At 41.4% G+C, this 21,896-nt stretch overlaps 1 protein-coding gene across 15 annotated transcripts in view; it reads right to left on the reverse strand.

Moving 5' to 3' along the window:
• CASK (calcium/calmodulin dependent serine protein kinase) overlaps nt 1–21,896 on the reverse strand; it is a 357,939-nt gene that overhangs the window by 63,341 nt on the left and 272,702 nt on the right. For all 15 annotated transcript variants that reach the window (XM_058713427.1, XM_058713438.1, XM_058713431.1 and 12 more), the window contains one exon: nt 1,253–1,330. In XM_058713427.1, coding sequence (XP_058569410.1) covers nt 1,253–1,330 — 78 coding nt within the window. The remainder of the gene's footprint in view (nt 1–1,252; nt 1,331–21,896) is intronic.

Here is a 21,896-nt window from a genome sequence, read left to right on the forward strand (position 1 = left end):
AAAGGAACCCTTGACAAGTGCTGGTTATGCTGTTCCTTTGTACTGTTTAATGCAGAAAAGCAGCTTCTCCTTGGTGCATTTTAGGCTTTGAGGATGAAACTGTGTGTTCTCTCTGGTTCCCCACTATTCTCACAGTCTATCATTTTCCACAGCGAGGTGTGGTCTCCTAAGTCAGAGAGAAGCTCTCCTGGGCTGGTGGGCTTGACCACATGTGCAGGCCCAGCAGCGCCCCCTTGGTCTTGTTGTGTTTAATCCCTTATGGATAGGGAATGGATTAGGTCTTTCGTGCCTTTCACTTAGTAGTCTTACTTTATAAAAATAGTTTTTTAAAGGGGAAATGCTAATTTGCATAAAGATTTTTATAACATCAAAAAGTGGAAGAAAAAACCCAGATGTCTAACAATGGAAGAATTGCTAATTCATTATAATTTAGTGATTGCAAAGAAGATTTATGCCATCATTAGAATCTGTATTTGTGAAGACCAAATATAAACACTGGAAAAATGATAATATGTCCGGTAAGAAAAGATATGCTTTGATTACAGCGATATAAAATGTATATGCAAACGGTAGTGATTGGAAGTATACACACAAAAGTGAAAATTACCGTGTTAGGGTGAAGGGATTATGGATGGATTTTTATTTATCCAAACTTTCTGCATTATCATGTTTCTATAATAAAAAAGTTGGGGCATCTGGCTGGCTTAGGCAGTAGGGGGTGCAACTCTTGATCTCGGGGTTGTGAGATCGAGCCGCATGCTGGGTATGGAGTAAATAAAAATGAATTTTACAAAAAGTTTAAAAAAAAGTTTGTGACGGATACAGCCATATACACTGACAATTTACGGAAATGACATCTCTCTGAACTGAGTATACTTAATTGCTATAGATGTTTAATTAACCTCCAAATGTTACCACCTTAAAAAAGCAACTCTAATTTTCATAACCTATTTCTACCAAGTGCAGTAAAATAACTTACTTATAAAAAAAAAAGAGAAGTACAATTGATATATTAACATGTTCAAGTTTACATAGCAGAACCAGAACTAGAAATCGAGGCAACATTGCCGCTGAGGCTTTTCTTTCTTTCCTGTATGTAAAATGTTCAGTGATAAACTTAGAAACACTAAATCTGAGTATAATGGTCCAGCTGTGACTCCAAGAAAACCACCTCTTACTGTGCAGCAGAAATGTTTTCAATAAAGGTAGCAAATAGGACACCCAGATAACATTTACAAGATAGATCACTTACCTCTTTGGCTCTCTGTACTGCATCGCTCGGAGGATTCCTGATTTGTGGCGAAGACTTTGTGTTGATTTTGTCATACAGCTAAACGCAAAGAAGAAAATCCAATCAACACTCATAATTCTTTGCAAAAATTCAGAGCTTCATATTTATCATTTCATTACACCATATCTTCCTCTTACGAAAGCTGGCTGATGATTTCCGGTGGTGTCTTCTCAATAATCTCTTACTCATTCAATGAAACTTGGTGCAATAGGAGTCTTATGTGTCACTTTTTAGAAAATCATCTTTAAATAGATGGTTCAAATTCTGCCAATGGGGAAATTTCTCTTCTTATTTAAAATTGGTCATTATTTCAGAATTGCAGTATTTTTCGCCTCTGACAGAAGCAACATTCAGTAACATGGATACAGAACAAAATGAAAGAATGCTTTCTAGCCAAGACACGTCTAAAAGAATTTTCACAGAAATCTAAATCTTGGGAAAGGGCAAACCCAACTCCTTATAGGGAGGAATGTTCTCACAAAAGGTTTATGCTTGTTTTACTAGGGCTGTTTATTTTTTTTTTTTTTTAAATTTTTTTTTTTCAACGTTTTTTATTTATTTTTGGGACAGAGAGAGACAGAGCATGAACGGGGGAGGGGCAGAGAGAGAGGGAGACACAGAATCGGAAACAGGCTCCAGGCTCCGAGCCATCAGCCCAGAGCCTGACGCGGGGCTCGAACTCACGGACCGCGAGATCGTGACCTGGCTGAAGTCGGACGCTTAACCGACTGCGCCACCCAGGCGCCCCATTACTAGGGCTGTTTATTAACAGTATCAGTGCTGGCATCCTTTAGCAGGAAATCAAGGACATGGACTTTTTCCTTCTGAATTTGCAAATTCACACAGCAAGAGAAGACACTGAAAAGAATCTAAATATATTTTGAAACCCCCACAAATCTGATCCAAAATTTGCCTTTCTGAAGACAAGTGATTTCATTCTTTAAAGAATAATCTCAGTAGGGTAGAAGTAAGATTAAAATATTAATTTCTACCTTAAACGAAATGGCTCATTCGACAGTCTGCTTTGAAAGGTGAAAAGTTAAAAATGATCTTGGCTAGGCTGCCATGTCTATTTCCTAACCTCTCTAAAATAGGTGGGGATTTTTTGGGGTTGTTTTGGTGTAGCTCTTTTTTCCCCTCCTTCCTACTGTGCATCACAATGCTAGTGTGCAGGTCAAATACTGCCTGTACACATCTTTCACGTTACGGTTAGGTTTGTTTATACTGATAGAAGACAAAGCCTTATGATTTCTAAGTGTTTGGGGCACACCATACATAAAAATGCCTTACGATAAGTACGTACGTTAATTAATTACAAAGATGCCTAATGAGAACAATGTGAAGATAAAGCAGTGACCAGTTTTAAATGATGGCATCATGTGATACTCAGAGGTTAAATGCATAGTGTAAGTAGTCTAGTAAAATGCTCTCTTTAAAATATTATACAGCTGACCCTTGAACAACACAGGTTTGAACTGTAAGGGTTTCCTTGTGGGTTTTTTTTTCCCAATAAATACAATACAGTGCTCTAAATGTATTTCTCTTATTTGTTTAAACGTTGCTGCAATTACAATCCCATTAGCACTGAGTACCTATCTCCCTGTACCCTCATCAGATCTGGAGCTTATATTACAATTTTATATAAATATATGTATGTATTTGCCAGTGTGTTAGGTACAGGGAGTTTCTTGACAAGTTTTCTTTTCTTTTTTTTTTTTTTTCCAACGTTTTTTATTTATTTTTGGGACAGAGAGAGACAGACAGAGCATGAACGGGGGAGGTGCAGAGAGAGGGAGACACAGAATCGGAAACAGGCTCCAGGCTCCGAGCCATCAGCCCAGAGCCCGACGCGGGGCTCAAACTCACGGACTGCGAGATCGTGACCTGGCTGAAGTCGGACGCTTAACCGACTGCGCCACCCAGGCGCCCCTCTTGACAAGTTTTCTATTCTCCCTCACTCGCTCTCTAGAAATAAGAAGGGATCTTTTAATTAATTAATCTCTACACTTAACGTGGGGCTAGAACTCATGACCTCAAGATCAAAAGTGGCAGGCTCTACTAACTTACATAGCCAGATACCTCCCCTGTTATGATTTTCTTTTTTTAAAGACTTATTATTTTTTTTAGAGTGAGTGAGTGAGAGTGAGAGTGAGAGAGAGAGAGAGAGAGAGGGCAAGAGAGAGGGTGAGAGACAGTGCCTAAGTGGGAGAGGGGCAGAGGGATAGAGAATCTCAAGCAGTCTCCATGCTCAGTGGAGAGCCTGATGCAGGGCTCAATCCCAGGGCCCTGGGATCATGATGTGAGCTGAAATCAAGAGCTGACTGAGCCACCCAGGTGCTCCCCCTCTTATGATTTTCTTAATAACATTTTCTATTCTCTAGCTTAGTTAATGGGAAGAATACAATATATAATACATATAACATACAAAATATTTGTTAATCAACAGTATGTCATTGGTAAGGCTTTTGGACAACACTAATATATTAGTAGTTAAGTATTTGGGGAGCGAAAGTTATACGTGGACTTTTGATTGTGCAGGGATTGGGTCCTCTAACCCCTGTGCTGTTTAGAGGTCAACTGTACTAACATTTAGGAAACTAGTAATATACAGCTGGTTCACAAAAGTTCACCCAAATCTCTGTAGAATGCACATGTGGAGTCTTCATCCTCTGAATGGTTTCTATATCTAAAGACTGTAAATTTTGAAATTTGGAACTTGGGAATGTATTTTCCCATAGCAGTAATGTTATGCATAGTGTTAGGTTCCCAGACTAGCCTATAGAGAGATACACACACACACACACACACACACACACCCGCGCAATGTAAAATAGAAAAAAAAACAAAAACAAAACTACCCCTCTAAAGTAAGGAACCAGAAGTTACAAAAATTTCCTAGGTCTTACGTCGTGTGGTTTCTTGAACACTTGCAGCAACATCAGCTGGAGTGGTTAAACACAGAGATTCCTGGGCCCCACTCCAGACCTCCCACACGAGAATTTGAAAAGGGGGTCCAGAAATCTATCTACCTATCTCTATATTTTAAGTTTATTTATTTTGATAGAGATAGAGAGCAGACGAGGGGCAGGGAGAGAGGAGACAGAGAATCCCAAGCAGGCTCTGCGTTTAGTGCAGAGCCTGATGTGGGGCTTGAACCTGTGAAACCATGAGATCATGCCTCGAGCCAAAGCCGAGAGTCAGATGCTCAACTGACTGAGCCACCCAGGTACCCCAGAAATCTATATTTTAATAAACTCCTTGGTATTTGCAAATCTTATGCCCAAGTGCTAACTTTTGAGAGTAACAGTAGTAGTACCAACAATAAGAATTGCTATTTTTCTTCTCTCTCTCTCTCTGCCCCTCCCCTGCTGTCTCTCAAACTATATAAATTGAAACAAAACAAAACCGAATTGCTACTTTTATTGAGCACTTACTAGACACTAGTTATTTGTCAAAACTCTTTTTATTTTTTTTTTTTTATGTTTTTATTTATTTATTTTTTAATTTATTTTTGGGACAGAGAGAGACAGAGCATGAACGGGGGAGGGGCAGAGAGAGAGGGAGACACAGAATCGGAAACAGGCTCCAGGCTCCGAGCCATCAGCCCAGAGCCTGACGCGGGGCTCGAACTCACGGACCGCGAGATCGTGACCTGGCTGAAGTCGGACGCTTAACCGACTGTGCCACCCAGGCGCCCCTTGTCAAAACTCTTTATATTCCCTTGTTTAATCTCAAACAACCCTGTAAGGTTGATACCCTTATTATTCCCACTTTACAGATGAGGAACTGAGGCACAGAGTAATAAAGTGAGAACCACCGTTCTAGCCTTACAGCAACTTCACAGGTGGCATACAGATGCTTGGAATTTCAACATTTTCAAAAGAGTGCTCAGACCAAATTTTCCCCAAATTTTCCTTTGGACTGGTCTGATCCAGTTCATCACATATTCACCCAAAGTTCGGTGGAACTAGTGGTGGGATGAGGCAGAGGTTGAGTGCTTCCTATCAAGGCAGAAATAGTAGAAAGGAATGAAAAGAAGGAGTCTTCTGTCTGAGGTGTGCGCACGGGCCTTTGCCCCTCCAGTCCCTAGGAGAGCCCAGGACTGGAGGAGTCCAGGCACGCAGTGGATGCAATGGACAGCTAAGAATAGATGGTGAATATTTGGGGCATCTGGGTGGCTCAGTCAGTTAAGTGTCTGACATTGGCTCAGGTCATGATCTCACGGTTTGTGGGTTCAAGCCCCGCGTTGGGCTCTGTGCTGACAGCTAGAGCCTGGAGCCTGCTTCGGATCCAGATCCTCTCTCTCTCTGCTCCTCCCCTGTTCTTTCTCTCTCTCAAAAATGACTAAATGTTAAAAAAGAAAAATAAGAAAGAATAGATCATGAATCTCAACTGCCTGCTCGTTGACCAAAAGGGCAAGTAAGAACTGAGGCAGGAAGGGGCAGGCAAGGGACTCACTATGTCACCATCAGTGGGAAGAAGTGATTCCTTGTTGACTAATCCATCCATGCATCCACCCACAAATTGAGGTCCTACTGTGTCTTAGGCAGTGCACTTCTATTTACTGGGGTTATGGAAATGAAAAAGATGATAGTTCTTGTCTTCAAAGAACTCACAAATTTTAAAGACTTATATAACCAAAGGCCCAGAAACCTATGCCAGCTTGGTCCTGTTGAGTACCTAAGAGTAGTCTGGTCCTCAGTGGTATCAACTGGAAGGCAGTATCAACTCACTAAGTGAGCCAGCCCCAGGGTGGGGACTATCTGAATGTGCATGCATGAGTGTGTTTTTGCCTTAGAGACTCAAAATTTTGGGGGTACCCATAACAAACACAAACCATTTGAGAAATGTAGCAAGGCAAGTAAATAAAAAGTCATGAATGGAGGAAAGCTTTAATGCAATGTCACATTAGTATTTTATTGTGTGTGTGTGGGGGGAAGATTATGAGAGCAGGGCAGAGGGGGAGGGGGAGGGAGGGAGAGAGAGAGACAGAGAGAGAATCCCAAGCAGGCTCCATACTCAGTGTACCTCAGCCTGATGCGAGGCTTGATCCCATGAACTTGGGATCATGACCTGAGCTGAAATCAAGAGTCAGATGCTCAACTGACTGAACCACCCAGGCGCTCCTAACATTAATGTTTTAAAACAGTAGTCTGAAATATGCAGCTTTTCAACTTCTCATTCTTATGGATTCAAAGTTCAAGTCTAGGTGGAATTTTATGAAGGCATGGGGGCAAGTGAGAGGTGGCTGGGTTTTGAGAACAAAGGAAGGCTGCAGCTACTATAAAGAATATCTAGGATTATGCACTCTGGGACTTCAACTGTTGTCTTGGACTTTGAGCTGGAGCCCAGAGCTAAGGCCAATAGGAAGTAAGTGGTACCAAGTCTACTAGAAAGCCACCAGACCATCCCTCTAGGGCTTGCTGAAAGGCAGCCAAAATGTCCCTTCCCCAACTTGCCCTAATGCCCTGTTCTGTCTATTCAGAAGCCTGGAGTCTGTAGGAATCACAGGATGAGGAGACCAAGTGTTTGATCCCCCTTTCCTTCTTGTTGGGTAGGAAGACAGAGAGAGTTGCCTCCTTCTTCATGCCAAGTGGAAGATGGTGGATGCTCCAAAGGAACCATGTGCAGAAACGGGAGGTTCCAGTAACGACAGCTCACTAGCTCACTATCTCACTCTCTGGAGGGATGCTTGCGGAGTCACAGCAACTTAGGGGGCTCGTCTTGGTGCACTGGGTAGGAGCCCTTTGTGAGAGAGAGTCCTTGGGGCAGCTTGACGGGTGGTGTTTGTGGTCACAAGTGAAAAGATACTGACGCCTGCCTCTTTCCTAGCTGGAGGCCACCCGGGGCTGTCCCTGCCAACAGGGTGAGGCCAGTGGCAGGGCAGCCCACACATGTAGAGTGTGTGTTTCCCAGGAGTCAAGGAACTGCCTCACAGTGTGATCTGGCTGCGGCCATCTTGATGGAGCCCTGTCCAAGAGGGCTGTCTGCATGGAGCGAAGGGACCTGGAAGTAAGTAGCTGTCAGGTAGCATGTGGGGACAGGAGCTGAGAAGGTGCTGCTGAGGCAAGCTGCAGAGTATACTGAGGATGCAGAGTCCGGGACAGAGCCAACCTCTGGACACCTGCCACACCAAGGGCATCGATGGCCAAGAGGGCGCTGGCTGCCTGAGGGACAGGATTCTGGAACATGCTGTTTAAGGGGTGCTTTCTCTTTTCCATGACCAGACTCGAGTTCTTTGACATTTAGTAACAGCACCCCAAAAGGGGCTGAGTACACAGGAGATGTTTAATACATGTTTCTTTAAAAAATAAAGGCATATTTGAGCTGGTGCCTAGGAACTGTAAATAGATATTTAAAAAAAATTCAGAGTAACAAAAAAATAAACAGACTGGGAATACTTATTTCTTAGCTTGTTTCTTTAGGAACCAGATGACTTATGTTTGGTCCTTCTTGCATAATTAAGAACTTTCCCTCAAAATTAAATATATTTTGACTGTGTGTGTGTGTGTGTGTGTTTCAAGACTGACTTTCAAGATTTTCAAGGTGTGTGTGTGTGTGTGTGTGTGTGTGTGTGTGTGTGTTTCAATCTGACTTTCAGATTTTCAAGGTGGAAGAGGACTTACATGATTTCGCTCCTCCACTTTTTTTTTTTTTTTTTTAAAGGTAATCTGTCTCTTCAGCTCCTCCATTTTAAGGAGCAAGCTGAGGTCCAGTGAGGTGAAGTGTCATGCTCAGGATTCTGCAGCCAGAGCAGCAGGGACTGGACCATGAACTCCTGAGGCACTGTCCTTTCTCTCATATCAGATTCCCTTGGCTTGTATCAGAATTCAGTAACACACAAAGTCTTATGTCAGGGAGACACCGTCAGCAAATATTTGGGGAACAAACTGTAGAAAACTATTTGCAGGTTGTTGGAAAAAATATACAAAATAATAGGATTTGAAAGATATTAGCCAATCAACTGCAAGCCTTGCCCGGTTAAAGAATGCTAGAATTCTACACGTTTCCTGGCCAGATGGTAAATATTTTAGGCTTTGTGGCGGTAAGGGCTCTGTCAACCACTCAACCTCAGCTGTGTATGCAAAGGCAGCCATTAACAATCCATAGGTGAATGGGAATGGCCGTGTTCCAATAAAACTTTATTTACAGAATTAGGTGGCTGGCTGGATTTGGCCTGAGTATTGTCGTTTGCCAACCCCTGCTCAAGAAGCTTAAGTTCACGGTGGATTGGAATGACAAAATATTATTTCCTTTTGCTATTTGCCTTCCTGAAATTTAGATACCAAGAATCCTATTTTTTGAACCCTTTTTCCTCCCCCCCCCCCGCCCTTTTTAAAAATTCTAGTTAACCTACAGTGTTATATATTAGTTTCAGGTGTACCAATACAGTGATCGAACATTGCCAGGCACTCATCACAAGTGCACTCCTTCATCCTTGTCACTATTTCACCCATTCCACACCCACCCCTACCGTCCAGCAGCCATGAGTTTGAAGATATCGCGTGTATTTGTAAAGCTGAGGTGTAGAGGACGAGGCAGAGGGAGGGAAGAATGTTCATAAATTATCCCTAGAGAGAAAACAAGAGCGAATCTGTTGCTGTTTTCTCTTTCCAATGAAGTTAAGGTTACCAACTTCAGCACTTTTTATTAAAACACACACACACACACACACACACACACACACACACAGCAAAACGAGGAAATGTGAACAGCTGGAAGGGGAACAGATTGTTTCACACTGTCTCAGACAGGCTGCTCTCTGGCACTGGGTCAGATATGACCACACACAACTATGTGGACGCGCTTCATCTTTCTGTCTTAAGAAAGTAGAAGCACAGTTCTGTTAGGAGGCCACAATTCTCTATTTGAGATTGGCCATTTTAAACAGAGCAGTCTAAAGTTGGTGGTAATAATCAATTCCACTCTCCTGAGACTGTACTTCCAAACTTAAAGATGAGATCAGTTAAGATGCCACTTTGTATTTATGTTCAACACAATGAACCAAGTTTCCTTTTTTTTTTTTTAAAGACAATATTCCATCAGGTCTCACTCTCTTCCGATTTCTAGTCCTCAAATAGAAGTGTTTGTTTTGCTCCTACTTTATGTGCAGCATTTAGCAAGATCAACGTGTAAAAAATGGAATGGTTGGCAGAGAACTGCATAAAACCACTATCGCTGGGTTATATGTCCCACGAACTTTTGAGCACAGAGAAAACCCAATCTCAGGACCAGAATGTGTGTTGGCTGAGAGAAGATTTAACATTTGCAGATAGACTGCAGACGTGGGCCAAAAAATGAATAGGTTTGTAGAGCTGCAGGGAACTCTGTTGAGGTTCATTAGCAAGCCCCCTCTGACCACTTACTTCAGATGGACCAAAGAAGTCCCCTGCTGGAAAGGAATTCAAGTTTTCAAGTGTCAAATATTTATTTAGCCGCAAGGTATGTAATGAAATGTGCCTGTGATCCTAGTAAAACAGATAACGAGAGTGCCCACAAGTTCACACTGTGCAATGATAATGGGAAGTGAAACGACTTGCTCTGGAAACAGGCTATCTTATTAAGAACTTTCATTACCGTTTCTGTGAATTGTCTGTGAAGAAGATGGGGGATTCGAAACAAGTTGCAACGTCACATCTTTTCAGTGAACCCAGCAGGTCAGCTATCAATAGCCAACAGTATTCTTAAAAAATACATGTGAAATCTGGCCAATTGCTAGGGAAAGGTGGTTTACTACTAAACTATAAGGAACTGCTATTTAGCTACAGCACTGGAGCCAGTTTTATGAAATTAGAGATTGAAGAACAATCTTCTGAGACCTAAATATCTATTTTTCCTGCTCAAGTTCATACACAAACTTGCTGTCTTCAGGTCAACGTTCCTGGAAGCCTTTGAGTTAGATGCCCCAGGAAAGCTTTAGCCTAATGGTAGAGCACTGAAATGTTAGCTTAAATCAAGCTTCAGAGAATCATGATGAGGTCTTAAGAAGGGGCCCAGCTGGCTTGGGAATATGCTACTGCAACTCAATCAATTATGCAAGTTTTCTTCTGACAGCAAATAGCAAACTAAGCAATCACTTCATCTGGGCCAATTCAAGAGTTCTTGAGAGGGATGTGAGATACTCTGGATTTTGATAGTGAAAGTTCCCCCAAAGGAGGCCCTCGTTTGGTTTTGGTTTAGATTACAGTTGTCTGTATTCAGAGCTGCTTTTGTTTCAAGCCCATTCATTAGAACATCGCACTTACAGGGATTTATTTTTGAGACCAGGAAATTAAGACTTGCTTGATCTCCTAGTTCGGTCTAAAAAGACTCTCCTTTTTGGTGGCTTAACAATATAAGCCACTGTGGCAGATTCTGGGCAGTTGACAGCTCTTTCTGAGAAACTCCAGCAGTGGCCTCGGATGACCTGACATGACTGCTCTGTCGGCCTTTTTCAGCTGGCAAAGAACTCTAAAATTAAGCCCTGTAAGAAACAAATCATGCCTATTCTTGAGTAAGCAAAAGAAAGCATAAGGAAAAACCAGTTACTTTATTTCACTTTTCATCAAGCCTTCTGAAATAGGGTACTTTTTTTAAATTTTTTTTTTAACGTTTTTATTTATTTTTGAGACAGAGAGAGACAGAGCATGAATGGGGGAGGGGCAGAGAGAGAGGGAGACACAGAATCGGAAGCAGGCTCCAGGCTCTGAGCCATCAGCCAGAGCCCGACGCGGGGCTCGAACTCACAGACTGTGAAATCATGACCTGAGCCGAAGTGGGACGCTTAACCGACTGAGCCACCCAGGTGCCCCAATAGGGTACTTTTTAATACCAGATCCAAGCATCTGCCCACCTGTGAGGAATGTCACTAGGATGTGAATTTCTTTTCTATTAAAAAAAACAACAAACTACTAACAACATTAAAAGAGTGCTGAAACCTCATTTCCTAATGTGCTTTTCTGAAGCATCTACGATAATAGTTAAATATAAACTAAATGAGTATCTTATTAATTTGTGGTTTTACAAGAAAGCATTTACATCAAGTGTGTCACATAGTATTAAGTTACTGAGGCAAGACAATAATTTTTAACTTATGACGTGACTTTTACTTTGCATAGGTAAGCACTAAGCATTTGTGTGTTTTTTTAAGTTTTTATTATTTATTTACTTTTGAGAGAGCAAGCATGACTGGGGGAGGGACAGAGAGAGTGGGAGAGACAGAATCCCAAGCAGGCTCCACACTGTCAGCGCAGAGCCTGATGTGGGGCTCGAACCCACTAACTGTGAGATCATGACCTGAGCCGAAGTCAGATGGTTAGCTGACTGAGCCATCCAGGTGCCCCAAGCATTTGTACAAGAAACTGTAGTAAAAATGAATTTCCGTTGTGGCAAGTTAAAAGAGAACAAACGGGGCGCCTGGGTGTTTCAGCTGGTTAAGTGTCTGACTTCGGCTCAAGTCATGATCTCATGGTTTGTGAGTTTGAGCCCTGTGTTGGGCTCTGTGCTGATAGATCACAGCCTGGATCCTGCTTCAGATTCTGTGTCTCCCTCTTTCTCTCTGCCCCTCTCCCACTTGCTCTGTCTCTGTCTCTCAAAAATAAACAAACACTTAAAAACATTTAAAAAAAAGAACAAAATGATCTGGCAGAAGAGGTTTTAATGAGATAACGTGTGAAGGGTCACAAAGAGAAGAAAGCAACTATGATGAATGCTGCAAGCCAACCCCAACAAATATTCTTCAAGGGAGCATACCACATTCCTTTCTGGGGGAAAACTCCTCCTTTCCTTGAGAACAGCATGAAGAAGAATCAGTGCTTGTTGCATTTTGATGGCTTTTGGAACATTCCTTTGCCTTCTGGTAAAGTTGACCGTGGTGCCATAAAAAGAGAATGGGAAACACTGGGACCAGGGACAAGCTGATTCATTATTCTTGGAATTTCAGAGTAAATTCCAATCCCTGGTTTAAGAAAGTAATTCATTTGAACAAATAAGGGAACCAGAGAGACTCCTGCAGTTAATCATGCTTTCAGTGAAAATCACAGTCCTCTTCACAAAGATGTAGAACATAGGAGCTAACTTGGAGCCTGCATAGAGCAACTGCTTAGGGATAGAACTGAGGCTGAATTCCCTACTACTGGATAGCTTTATTTTGAAAATTTGGTTTTTCCTGTTATAGAATTGTCTACCATAAAACACTGATACTGGATGAATGGATAAACAAAATGTGGTGTATACATAAAATGGAGCAGTTCTCAAATACCTGATTTTTTTTTTTTTAGTTTATTTATTTTGAGAGAGAGAGAGGGAGAGAAAGAGTGTGCTCTAGTGGGGGAGGAGCAGAGAGAAGGAGAGAGAGAATCCTAAGCAGGCTCCACAACCTCAGTGTAGAGCCCAACACAGGACTTGATCTCACCAACTGTGAGATCATGACCTGAGCCAAAAATCAAAAGTTGGAGCTTGACCAATTGAGCCACCTAGGTTCGCCTCAAATACCTGATTCTTGATCAACATCACAGTACTCCTCAAAACCATTGTTCTATTTCTCTTCCTTCTCTCTCTCTCTTTTCTCTTGCTCAGATACTCTCAAAACATCTTCATCAAAAGGAAATGATTATCCTTGCAACAAAGTAAATGAATATCAAGGCATAATGTTAAGTGAAAAAAGACGGACTCAAAAGGCTACAGTGTTTGATTCCATTTATATGACATTTTGGAAAAGTTAAAACTATTGGAACAGAAATCTGATTAGTGGTTGCCAGGGACCAGAGTTGGGGGGAAGAGGGTTGACTATTTCAGCTTTTAAAAGGAAGGAGATTGTGATACATGCTTTACATGGATGAACCTTGAGGATACTACATTACGTGAAATGAGCCAGTCACAAGACAATAGATATGGTATGATTCCACTTACATGAGGTATCTACACTAGTCATATTCATCGAGGCAGAAAGTAGAATGGCGGCTACCAGCAGCTAGAGGGAGGACGAAATGGTGAGTTGCTGTTTAACAGGTACAGGGTTTCAGTTGCAGAAGCTGAAGAGAGTTGTGGAGATGGACGGTGGGGATGGCTGCACAACAGTGTGAATCTACCTAATGTCACTGAGCTGAACCTTAAAAAATGGTTAAAATGGGGGTGCCCGTGTGGCTCTGTCAGTTAAGTGTTCAACTCCTGATTTCAGTTCAGGTCATGATCTCACGGTTCGTGGGTTCAAGCCCCGCTATCAGTGAGGAGCCTGCTTGGAAGTCTCTCACCCTCTCTCTCTCTGCCCCTCCCATGCTCACACTATCTCTCTCAAAATAAAGAAACATTTTAAAAAATGGTTAAAATGGTAAATTTCATGTTATATTTTACCACAGTAAAAGGACAAAAAATTGCTATTATGTCAAATCTGTTAAAAGGCTGTGAACTCTGGGAAATGACAAATATGTATTTGCATGTAGAAGAAATGAATAACTAAAACGTTGCTCTGAGAAGGTACCCCCTCTTATTGAAAAGTATATAAAATCATGTGATTTATAATGTTTTTAAATAAAAAAGATAATCTGGACTTCTTTCATGAGGCACAGCTACACATTGGTTAAGAAGACAGTTCTTGGGACAGAAAAACAAATTTAGCATTTTTAAGTCAATGAGTGGTAAATTCTTAGCCATAAAGTGAAATATTGAAAGGAAATCAGTGTGATGACCCTGTGAAACCTAAAAGGATGACCCCCCCCCCCCACCCCTTAGTGGGCTTTGGGCACTGCTGAGGGCAGGCTGGCTTTGCTGGACTGGTGCCAGGACACAGGGACAAATCCAGGAGACACTGGAAAGTGGTGTCATAGTGGGAACAATGGATTACAAATGACATAGTGGGATCCATGGTACACTGTAACCCACAGCACATGGAAGGAACTTCCAACAGTGCCTAACCTTAAAATAATATATAAAAGCAGTAAAATAGATTTTTTTTTAAATAAAAGGGAATTCTTTCTCATTTATTATTTTTAAAAGCTTTATTGGCCAGGGGCAGGGGGCACCTAGGTGGCTCAGTTGATTAAATGTCCGACTCTTGATCTTAGCTCAGGTCATGATCGTGAGAGTTCATGGGTTGGAGCACAGGCTCTGTGCTGACAGTGCGGAGCCTGCTTGGGATTCTCTCTCTCTCCATCTCTCTCTCTCCCCCTCCCCTGCTCACGTGCACATGCTCTCTTTTTCTCAAAATCAGTAAACTTAAAAGAAAAGCTTTTTCATTTACAAACTGCACAGTTTGCCCATTGTACATGTATAGCTTGAGGATTCTTAGTAAATCTATACGGTTGTACAACCATCATCTCAACGCAGTTGTAGAACATTTCCTTCATCCCCAAGAGTTCCCTTGTGTTATATCTAAGAACTCTTTGACTAACCCAAGCTAATGAAGATGTACTCCTACATTTTCTTTAAAGTAATTTTATTTTAAGCTTAAAATGAATCTATGATCCATCTTGTAGTAATTTTTTGTGTGGGATGTGAGGTTAAGGGTCTAAGTTAATTTCTTTGCATATGGATATCCCACTGCTTTAGCACCATGTTAAAACAAAACGAAACACAAAACACAACATAACAGGGGCACCTGGGTGGCTCAGTCAGTTAAGTGTCTGACTTTGGCTCAGGTCATGATCTCACGGCTTGTGAGTTCGAGCCCTGTGTTGGGCTCTGTGCTCACAGCTCAGAGCCTGGAGCCTGCTTCGGATTCTGTGTCTCCCTCCACCCTGCCCCCTCTGTCTCAAAGAAAAATAAACATTAAAAAAAAACCCCAAAAACCCACAAACAACAAATCATTTATTCATTACTCACTAAATTGCCCGGACACTTTTGCTGAAAAATCAACTGACCATGAATGGGAAGGTTCATTTCTGAACTCTGTTCCGTTCAACTGATCTGTAAGTCTATCCTTACACCAATACTGTACTATTTGCATTACAGTAGCTTTGTAGTAAGCGTTGAAAACAGTCTCCTAACTTTGAGCTTCTTTTTTTTTCAAAACCGTTTTGGCATTTCCATATAAATTTTAGGATCAGCATGTCAACTTCTACCAAAACAAAAAATTCTGCTGAGATGTTGACAAGGACTGTCTTGAATCTATAGATTGATATGGGGAAAATTGCCACCTTAACAATACTGTTTTCCAATCCAACAATCAATCTCTTTATCTCCATTTATTGAGACCTTCTTTACTTTCTTTCAGCAACATTTGTAGTTTTCAGTGTATGAGTCCTCTTACACTTTTGCTCAATTCGCTATTTTATTCTTTTTGATGGTATTGTATTTCTTTACTTTTACTTTCACATGATTTGCTGCTTGTATGTAGAAATGCAGTTAATTTTGGTATATTGATCTTATACCCCGCATTCTTGCTAAACTTGCTTATTGGTTCTAGCGGATTTTTTGTGTGGATTCCTTAGGATTTTCTACATACAAGAATATATCTCTGTGAGAAGATGGTTTTACTTCTTCCTTTCTTATCTGCATGCCTTGAATTTTTTTTTTCTTGCTTTTTTACTGCACTGGCCAGGACCTCCAGTACAATGTTGAATAGAAATGGTTAAGAGCAGACAAACCTTGCTTTGTTTCTGCTTGTATTCGTTTTCTACTGCTGCTTAATGAATGACCATATACTTAGTAGCCTTTTTTTTTTTTGCTAAGTTTGTGGGTAACTTCATTAAGAATGAAGAAAAACTACTTTGAAAATATTCAGGATATATGCTATTTCTAGCTCTCTTTACCCCAGGGACTTTGTTGCATGGGGCAATTTTTTTTGTTAATTTTTTAAAAAATGTCTATTTATTTTTGAGAGAGAGACAGAGCGTGAGCGGGGGAGGGGCAGGGAGAGAGGGAGACACAGAATCCGAAGCAGGCTCCAGGCTCCAAGCTGTCAACACAGAGCCCGAAGTGGGGCTCGAACTCACAGACCGCGAGATCATGACCTGAGCCGAAGTTGGACGCTCAACTGACTGAGCCACCCAGGCACCCCTCATGGGGTAATTTTCTATTGATGCTAATACGTGGGTACGCTGATAGAAACAGGCACAGGAGTTTTGCCCATCCGGTCAGAAACAGTGGAATGAGAGACCCCTTTTCCCCAAGTGAGCAGCAGTGTGCTTCAGTCTCCAGGCCCCAGGAGGCAAAGTAGCACAAAGGTGACACCACTGGCCCGCCACCTGGCTGCTCTCATATTTGCTGAAGCTCATGATTAAGACTCGAAGGGACCCTGAGAAGGTCCCAGTAGTTCAACTGCTGAAGGTGCTCAGAATATTCTAGACATTTAAGTCTAACTTGACTGGACTACAAATTCATGGGAAATTTAGCTTTGGCATTTCCTGACTGGTAATCTGTTTAAACATCCAAACTTAACAGTGTATCAACTTACTTCTCAAACCGCAAATTGCTGGAAAACATCAAATCACTGCAGAAGTTCCATTTTTTTTCCCCCTTTAGGAAACTTCAGAGTTCTAAAAATATGCTGTTCCCAAATAGGACTACTAATTTAATATCATCTCAAAAAACCAAAATAGTAAATCAACAGTTGTAGTTTTCCAATGCTGGATAAAAAACCCTCTCTAACTCTCCCTAAACAGTAAAAAACTATAATAAAGATGTCAGTTATACAAAATATGCAGGATTCCAGACACGGATTTATTTCTAATGTAATATCTTAAAATACCAGTTAATCTATAATAAAAATCTACATATAAATCAACATAAAAAGTGCTAAATTAAGCTGCCACTGCAATGAGTTATTAATCTAATCAGAAATTGAACATAATTTTAGGACTTCCCACAAAAATAATCTTAATTAGGTGGGGCATCACATTTACTATGGAAACAGCCGTCTATAACGAATGTTAACAGCTGTTCAGAGGTATGACAGATGGTGGGTGAATGTTTAAAACTAGTTGTCAAAGTTTGGCAGACAGAGATAAATGTGTCATTTAACAATGTTTTATGACATTGTTGACTTACAAAGTAAACATTTATTCTGTAATAGCAAAATTTCTACAAAAAATTGAGAAGACTGCGAATCACCAGCAAATAACACTTGCAAAAGGCTTTTTAACTGAAAAAAAAAAAAACAAAAAACTCTTGATTTTTCGGTCCAAAAACGCATCTGTCATCTGACAATCCAACGTATCACATACAAGTGGCAAGCCAAAACTAACTCAAAATATCATGAAGAGGCAGAAGTACACCCTAACACCAATTCCCAAGCAAGCTCACTGAAAGAATGATGGGGTAACATTTCATTATTTTATATTAAATCTGTGTAACTTACATTCACACCTGAAGAATCAATTCAGGGCAAAATCAGGTTTCCAGGTGGTACTGGGCGGACTACTCTCCCCTCAAAATTCACGTCTATGTGGAGCCTCACAATGTGACCTTATTTTGGAAATAGGGTCTTTGAAGATTTAATTAAGATGGGGTCAGACTGGATTAGGACAGGCCCTAAATTCAATGACCAGTGTCTTTATAAAAAGGTCATCACAGAGTCACAGGCACATAGAGAAAAATGCCATGGGCAGTCGGAGGCTGGGACTGGAGGGGTGTATCTACAAGCCAAGGAACCCCAGGGATTGTAGGCAACTACCAGAAGCTCAAAGAGGTATGGAAGGAGTCTTCCTTGAAGCTTTTGGAGGGAGCATGGCCCTGCTGATGGCTTGATTTAGGACTTCCGGCCTCCCAGACTGTTATTTGAAGCCACCCAGGTTGTGACACTTCGTTGTGGCAGCCTCAGCAAGCTCATACATGTGCCAAAATACATTTTACTGAAATTGATCTGCATATTTTATACACAGAGCACCTCTGCACCGGTGCTTTTAATTTGTGAGAACAGACATATGGACCAAGCTAGACCAAACACCGTTCCTCGTCAAGCCTCTTTAGTTCTCCCAGAAAAGTGAGGAGTAGCATATGTGTGCCAGGTAGAACTGGTTGGGGAGCAAACATTTAGAAATTTCTGGATCGGTTTCTTTTTCTTTTTTTAAATTTCTCACTACAGATTAAACTAGAGGTGTTTTACTAGAGTTCAAATCATAAAACATTTCCCCTTTTAGTGCAACCACAGTATTTCTCCTTTTGTTTTAATATAAATTCTTTCAACACAACAGATGTTTTGTTTCCTCCAAATTCTAATAATATTTCTGTTGCATTTTCAGCTTACTATTTTAAAGGCATGACTAGGGGGTGCCTGGGTGGCTCAGCCGGTCAAGTGTCAGACTCTTGACTTCAGCTCAGGTCATGATCTTGTGGTTCATGAGTTCGAGCCCCACATCTGGCTCTGTGCTGGCAGCGCAGAGCCTGCTTGGGATTCTGTCTCCCTCTCCCTGTCCTTCCCCTGCTTACTGTCTATCTCTCAAATAAAAATAAACTTAAAAAAAACAAAAGGCATGACTAGAAAAAATGAAGTCCTAGATGATCTTGTAGGAACTTAATCCTCTTTTTGTCAGCTTAAAAATTATGACCTCAAACTTAGCTGCTTAGAGTGTTGTTAACAGGAATTATTTAAATAAAATAAAGATATTTTATAAAATGGCTCAGTGGGGTTAAGTGACAATCCATGGGCCACAAAACTATGCCACTAGGTGTCACTACTTGGAATCCTTAAAAATCAGTGTTGACTCTGTAAAACAACAATTCCCATCCAAGCACAGGCTATGGAACATTATTAGAAGGAAGAGCAATGAATGGTCAAAATTTGAAAAGCTTTTTCTCAAGAGTTGGTCATGCCACGTTCCTTTTTGCGTAAGCACTTAAGTGTTAAAAATGGTTTCAATGGTTAGACTTCTCTATATGGCAGCTACTTGAAAACTTCATTGATTATATTACCGAAACACAGTCTGAGACAAGGGCTTAATGAGCCATATTTATGGGCTGGAGATCATAAGGGCACATTCTAATGATGGCTCAGTTCATTCATGACAATTAAGCTTCTCATTGAAGGAGGAGCCAGTCTGGATCTTCAGAACCCAGCACTGCCCAGGGAATGGCCTTACAGTGAAGCCATTTCAGGGGGTTTTGAGATTCGTGTGTAGTGCTTGTCCGCAAAATCCTGTAGACATGGTGTCTTTTTACCGGGCACAGCTCCTTTTCAGTCCACTCGCTCCTTTTCAAATTGACATGCACTGACAGGGTAGGTGCTGATACTATACACACTTTCTTAACTTTATAATTCATACGAATCCAAAGGAACTTTAAGTGTGTTTTTCCTCATGAAAATCGAGGAGTCTCTTCTGAAGCTGTTACAATGTCTACCCACGAACGCAGCAGTTATTCAAAACACACGTTTTCAGTGAGGTCTGAAAAGCTTAGCACTGAGCAGTAAGTGGTGGCCTGGCTCAGTTCCAAAGTCCCGTTTGTGTCCGAGTATCTGCCCCTCCTTGTAGAAACTAGTGATGTCCTTGCATTTCCCCTGCAGTCTCCAGCTGGCTGTGCTCAGATGCCTTGTTACACTAGTCAGAAAAATACCACCTTGAAAAACAGTTTGGGCCTCTCTGAGCCTTAAATGACAAAAAGGCCTTGATCTTTTAGATCCGTAGATCTTAGCAATGACCTAACCACTGACTACATTGAAATAAACCAAATCTCCATGCATTGCTGCAGCTTCTTTCAAATATCCCACTTGTGGGGCACCTGGGTGGCTTAGTCAGTTAAAGCATCTGACCTCAGCTCAGGTCATGATCTCGTGGTTCATGGGTCCAAGCCCCACATCGGGCTCTGTGGTGACAGCTTAGAACCTGGAGCCTGCTTTGGGTTCTCTGTCTCTCTCTCTGCCCCTTCCCTGCTTGTGCTTTGTATCTCTGTTTCTCTCAAAAATAAATAAACATGAAAAAAAATCCCACTTGCTAGATCTAGTAAAGGGCAGAACTTCTGCAGGGAATTCACTATTGTGAAAACCTTCTGCATTGCAGGAAGCAATGATAGACGACAGGAGATATTTAGCCAATGAACAGAGGTCAAACTCTAATTGACATGACACAAAACAATAATGACAACTATGATGATGGTGATGATGAAGAAGAAAATGGAATGCTAAGCAGCGGTGGCAGCAGTGTCAAGAGCACTCCACAAAACAGAATGCATTTCAAAGGCTTTCTGGCGCCCGAGGAAAGTGACAGTTATTTGTAATTAAACTTAATCTGACATGTCCTCAAATTACCTAAGATAAATTACGCTAAAGAGAAGACCCATTTCCTTATCCTCCTGAGTGCATTTCTTAGCTTTATTGGAGTACAATTGAGTAATATATTTAAAATGTACAACATGATATGATTCCCACCATCAAGTTAATCAACACATTCTTCACCTCACATATTTAACTTAAAAAAATGTTTACTTATTTACTTTGAGATAGAGAGAGAGAGAGAGAGAGAGAGAGAGAGAGAGAGAGAGAGAATGAGTATCCCCATAAGGCCTGCACTATCAGCACAGAGCCCAACATGGGACTTGATCTCACGAACTGTGACATCATGACCTGAGCCGAAACCAAGAGTCACTTAACCAACTGAGCCACCCAGGAGCCCCTAACTTTTTTTTTCTTGTGAGAACACTTAAGTTCTACTCTCTTAGCAAATTTCATTACACAATACAGTCTATCAACTACAGTCACCATGCTATGCATCAGACTTTATTCATCATATAAGTGAAAGTCTGTACCCTTTTACCAACCTCTCCCCCATTTCCCACACCTCCCCCCCAGCATGGGGCAACCATCATCCTACTGTGTTTCTAGGAGTTTCACTTTTTTGTTTTGAAGATTCCACATATAAGTGATACCATGCAGTATCTATATTTCCCTGTCTGGCTTAGTTTACTTAGTGCATGTTAAAACTATATTCCCCGGCTCTCTTGTAGCTAGGTAGGCATGTAACAAGTACTTGCCATTGAAATGTGGGCAAAAGTGATACAGCCCATTTCCAACCATGACTCTGCAAAATTCTCCATTTTTGTTCATCTGCTGCTGGGTGCAAATGATTCAGTGGAAGATTCCAAAACCCTGGGAGATAGCAGAACCACACAATGGAAGAGGCCCAATCCCTGGATGACTGTGTGGCAGGTATTCCCCACCCCCACCCCCAATCTACCTGCACTGGACTCTGATGTGAGCAAGAAATAAGCTTTTATCCTGTTAAGGCACTCAAATTTTAGGATTGCGTGCTATGGCAGTCAGTCAGGCCTGATTAAGACAGACACTATGTAAAAAAGCCAAACTAATTTTTAAAATTTGATAATTAATTTGATTTGACTGCATTTATGCAAAGCAGTAACTGTAGGTTACCTATGACTGCACTCAGCGTGAACTTGGAATGTATGCAACACTCATAGGCTTAGCTTTCCCAAACTGGTCCTCGTCAACTTGACAGGGCTGTGAAAACAAGTTCTACACCCAAATTAGTTTCTGAAATGCTATTAGAGTCCCTCAGGTTTCTTTGCTATAGGGCATCTCAGAGCTGTTAATATACTAATATCCAGTGTGCCTGGGTGGCTCAGTCGTAAGTGTCTGACTTCAGCTCAAGTCATGACCTCACAGTTCGTGAGTTGCAGCCCCGCCTCGGGCCCTCTACTGTCAGTGCGGAGCCCGCTTTGGATCCTCTGTCCCCCCCACCTT

This window comes from Neofelis nebulosa, chromosome X (genome assembly GCF_028018385.1).
Source record: "Neofelis nebulosa isolate mNeoNeb1 chromosome X, mNeoNeb1.pri, whole genome shotgun sequence".
Taxonomy (NCBI): domain Eukaryota; kingdom Metazoa; phylum Chordata; class Mammalia; order Carnivora; family Felidae; genus Neofelis; species Neofelis nebulosa.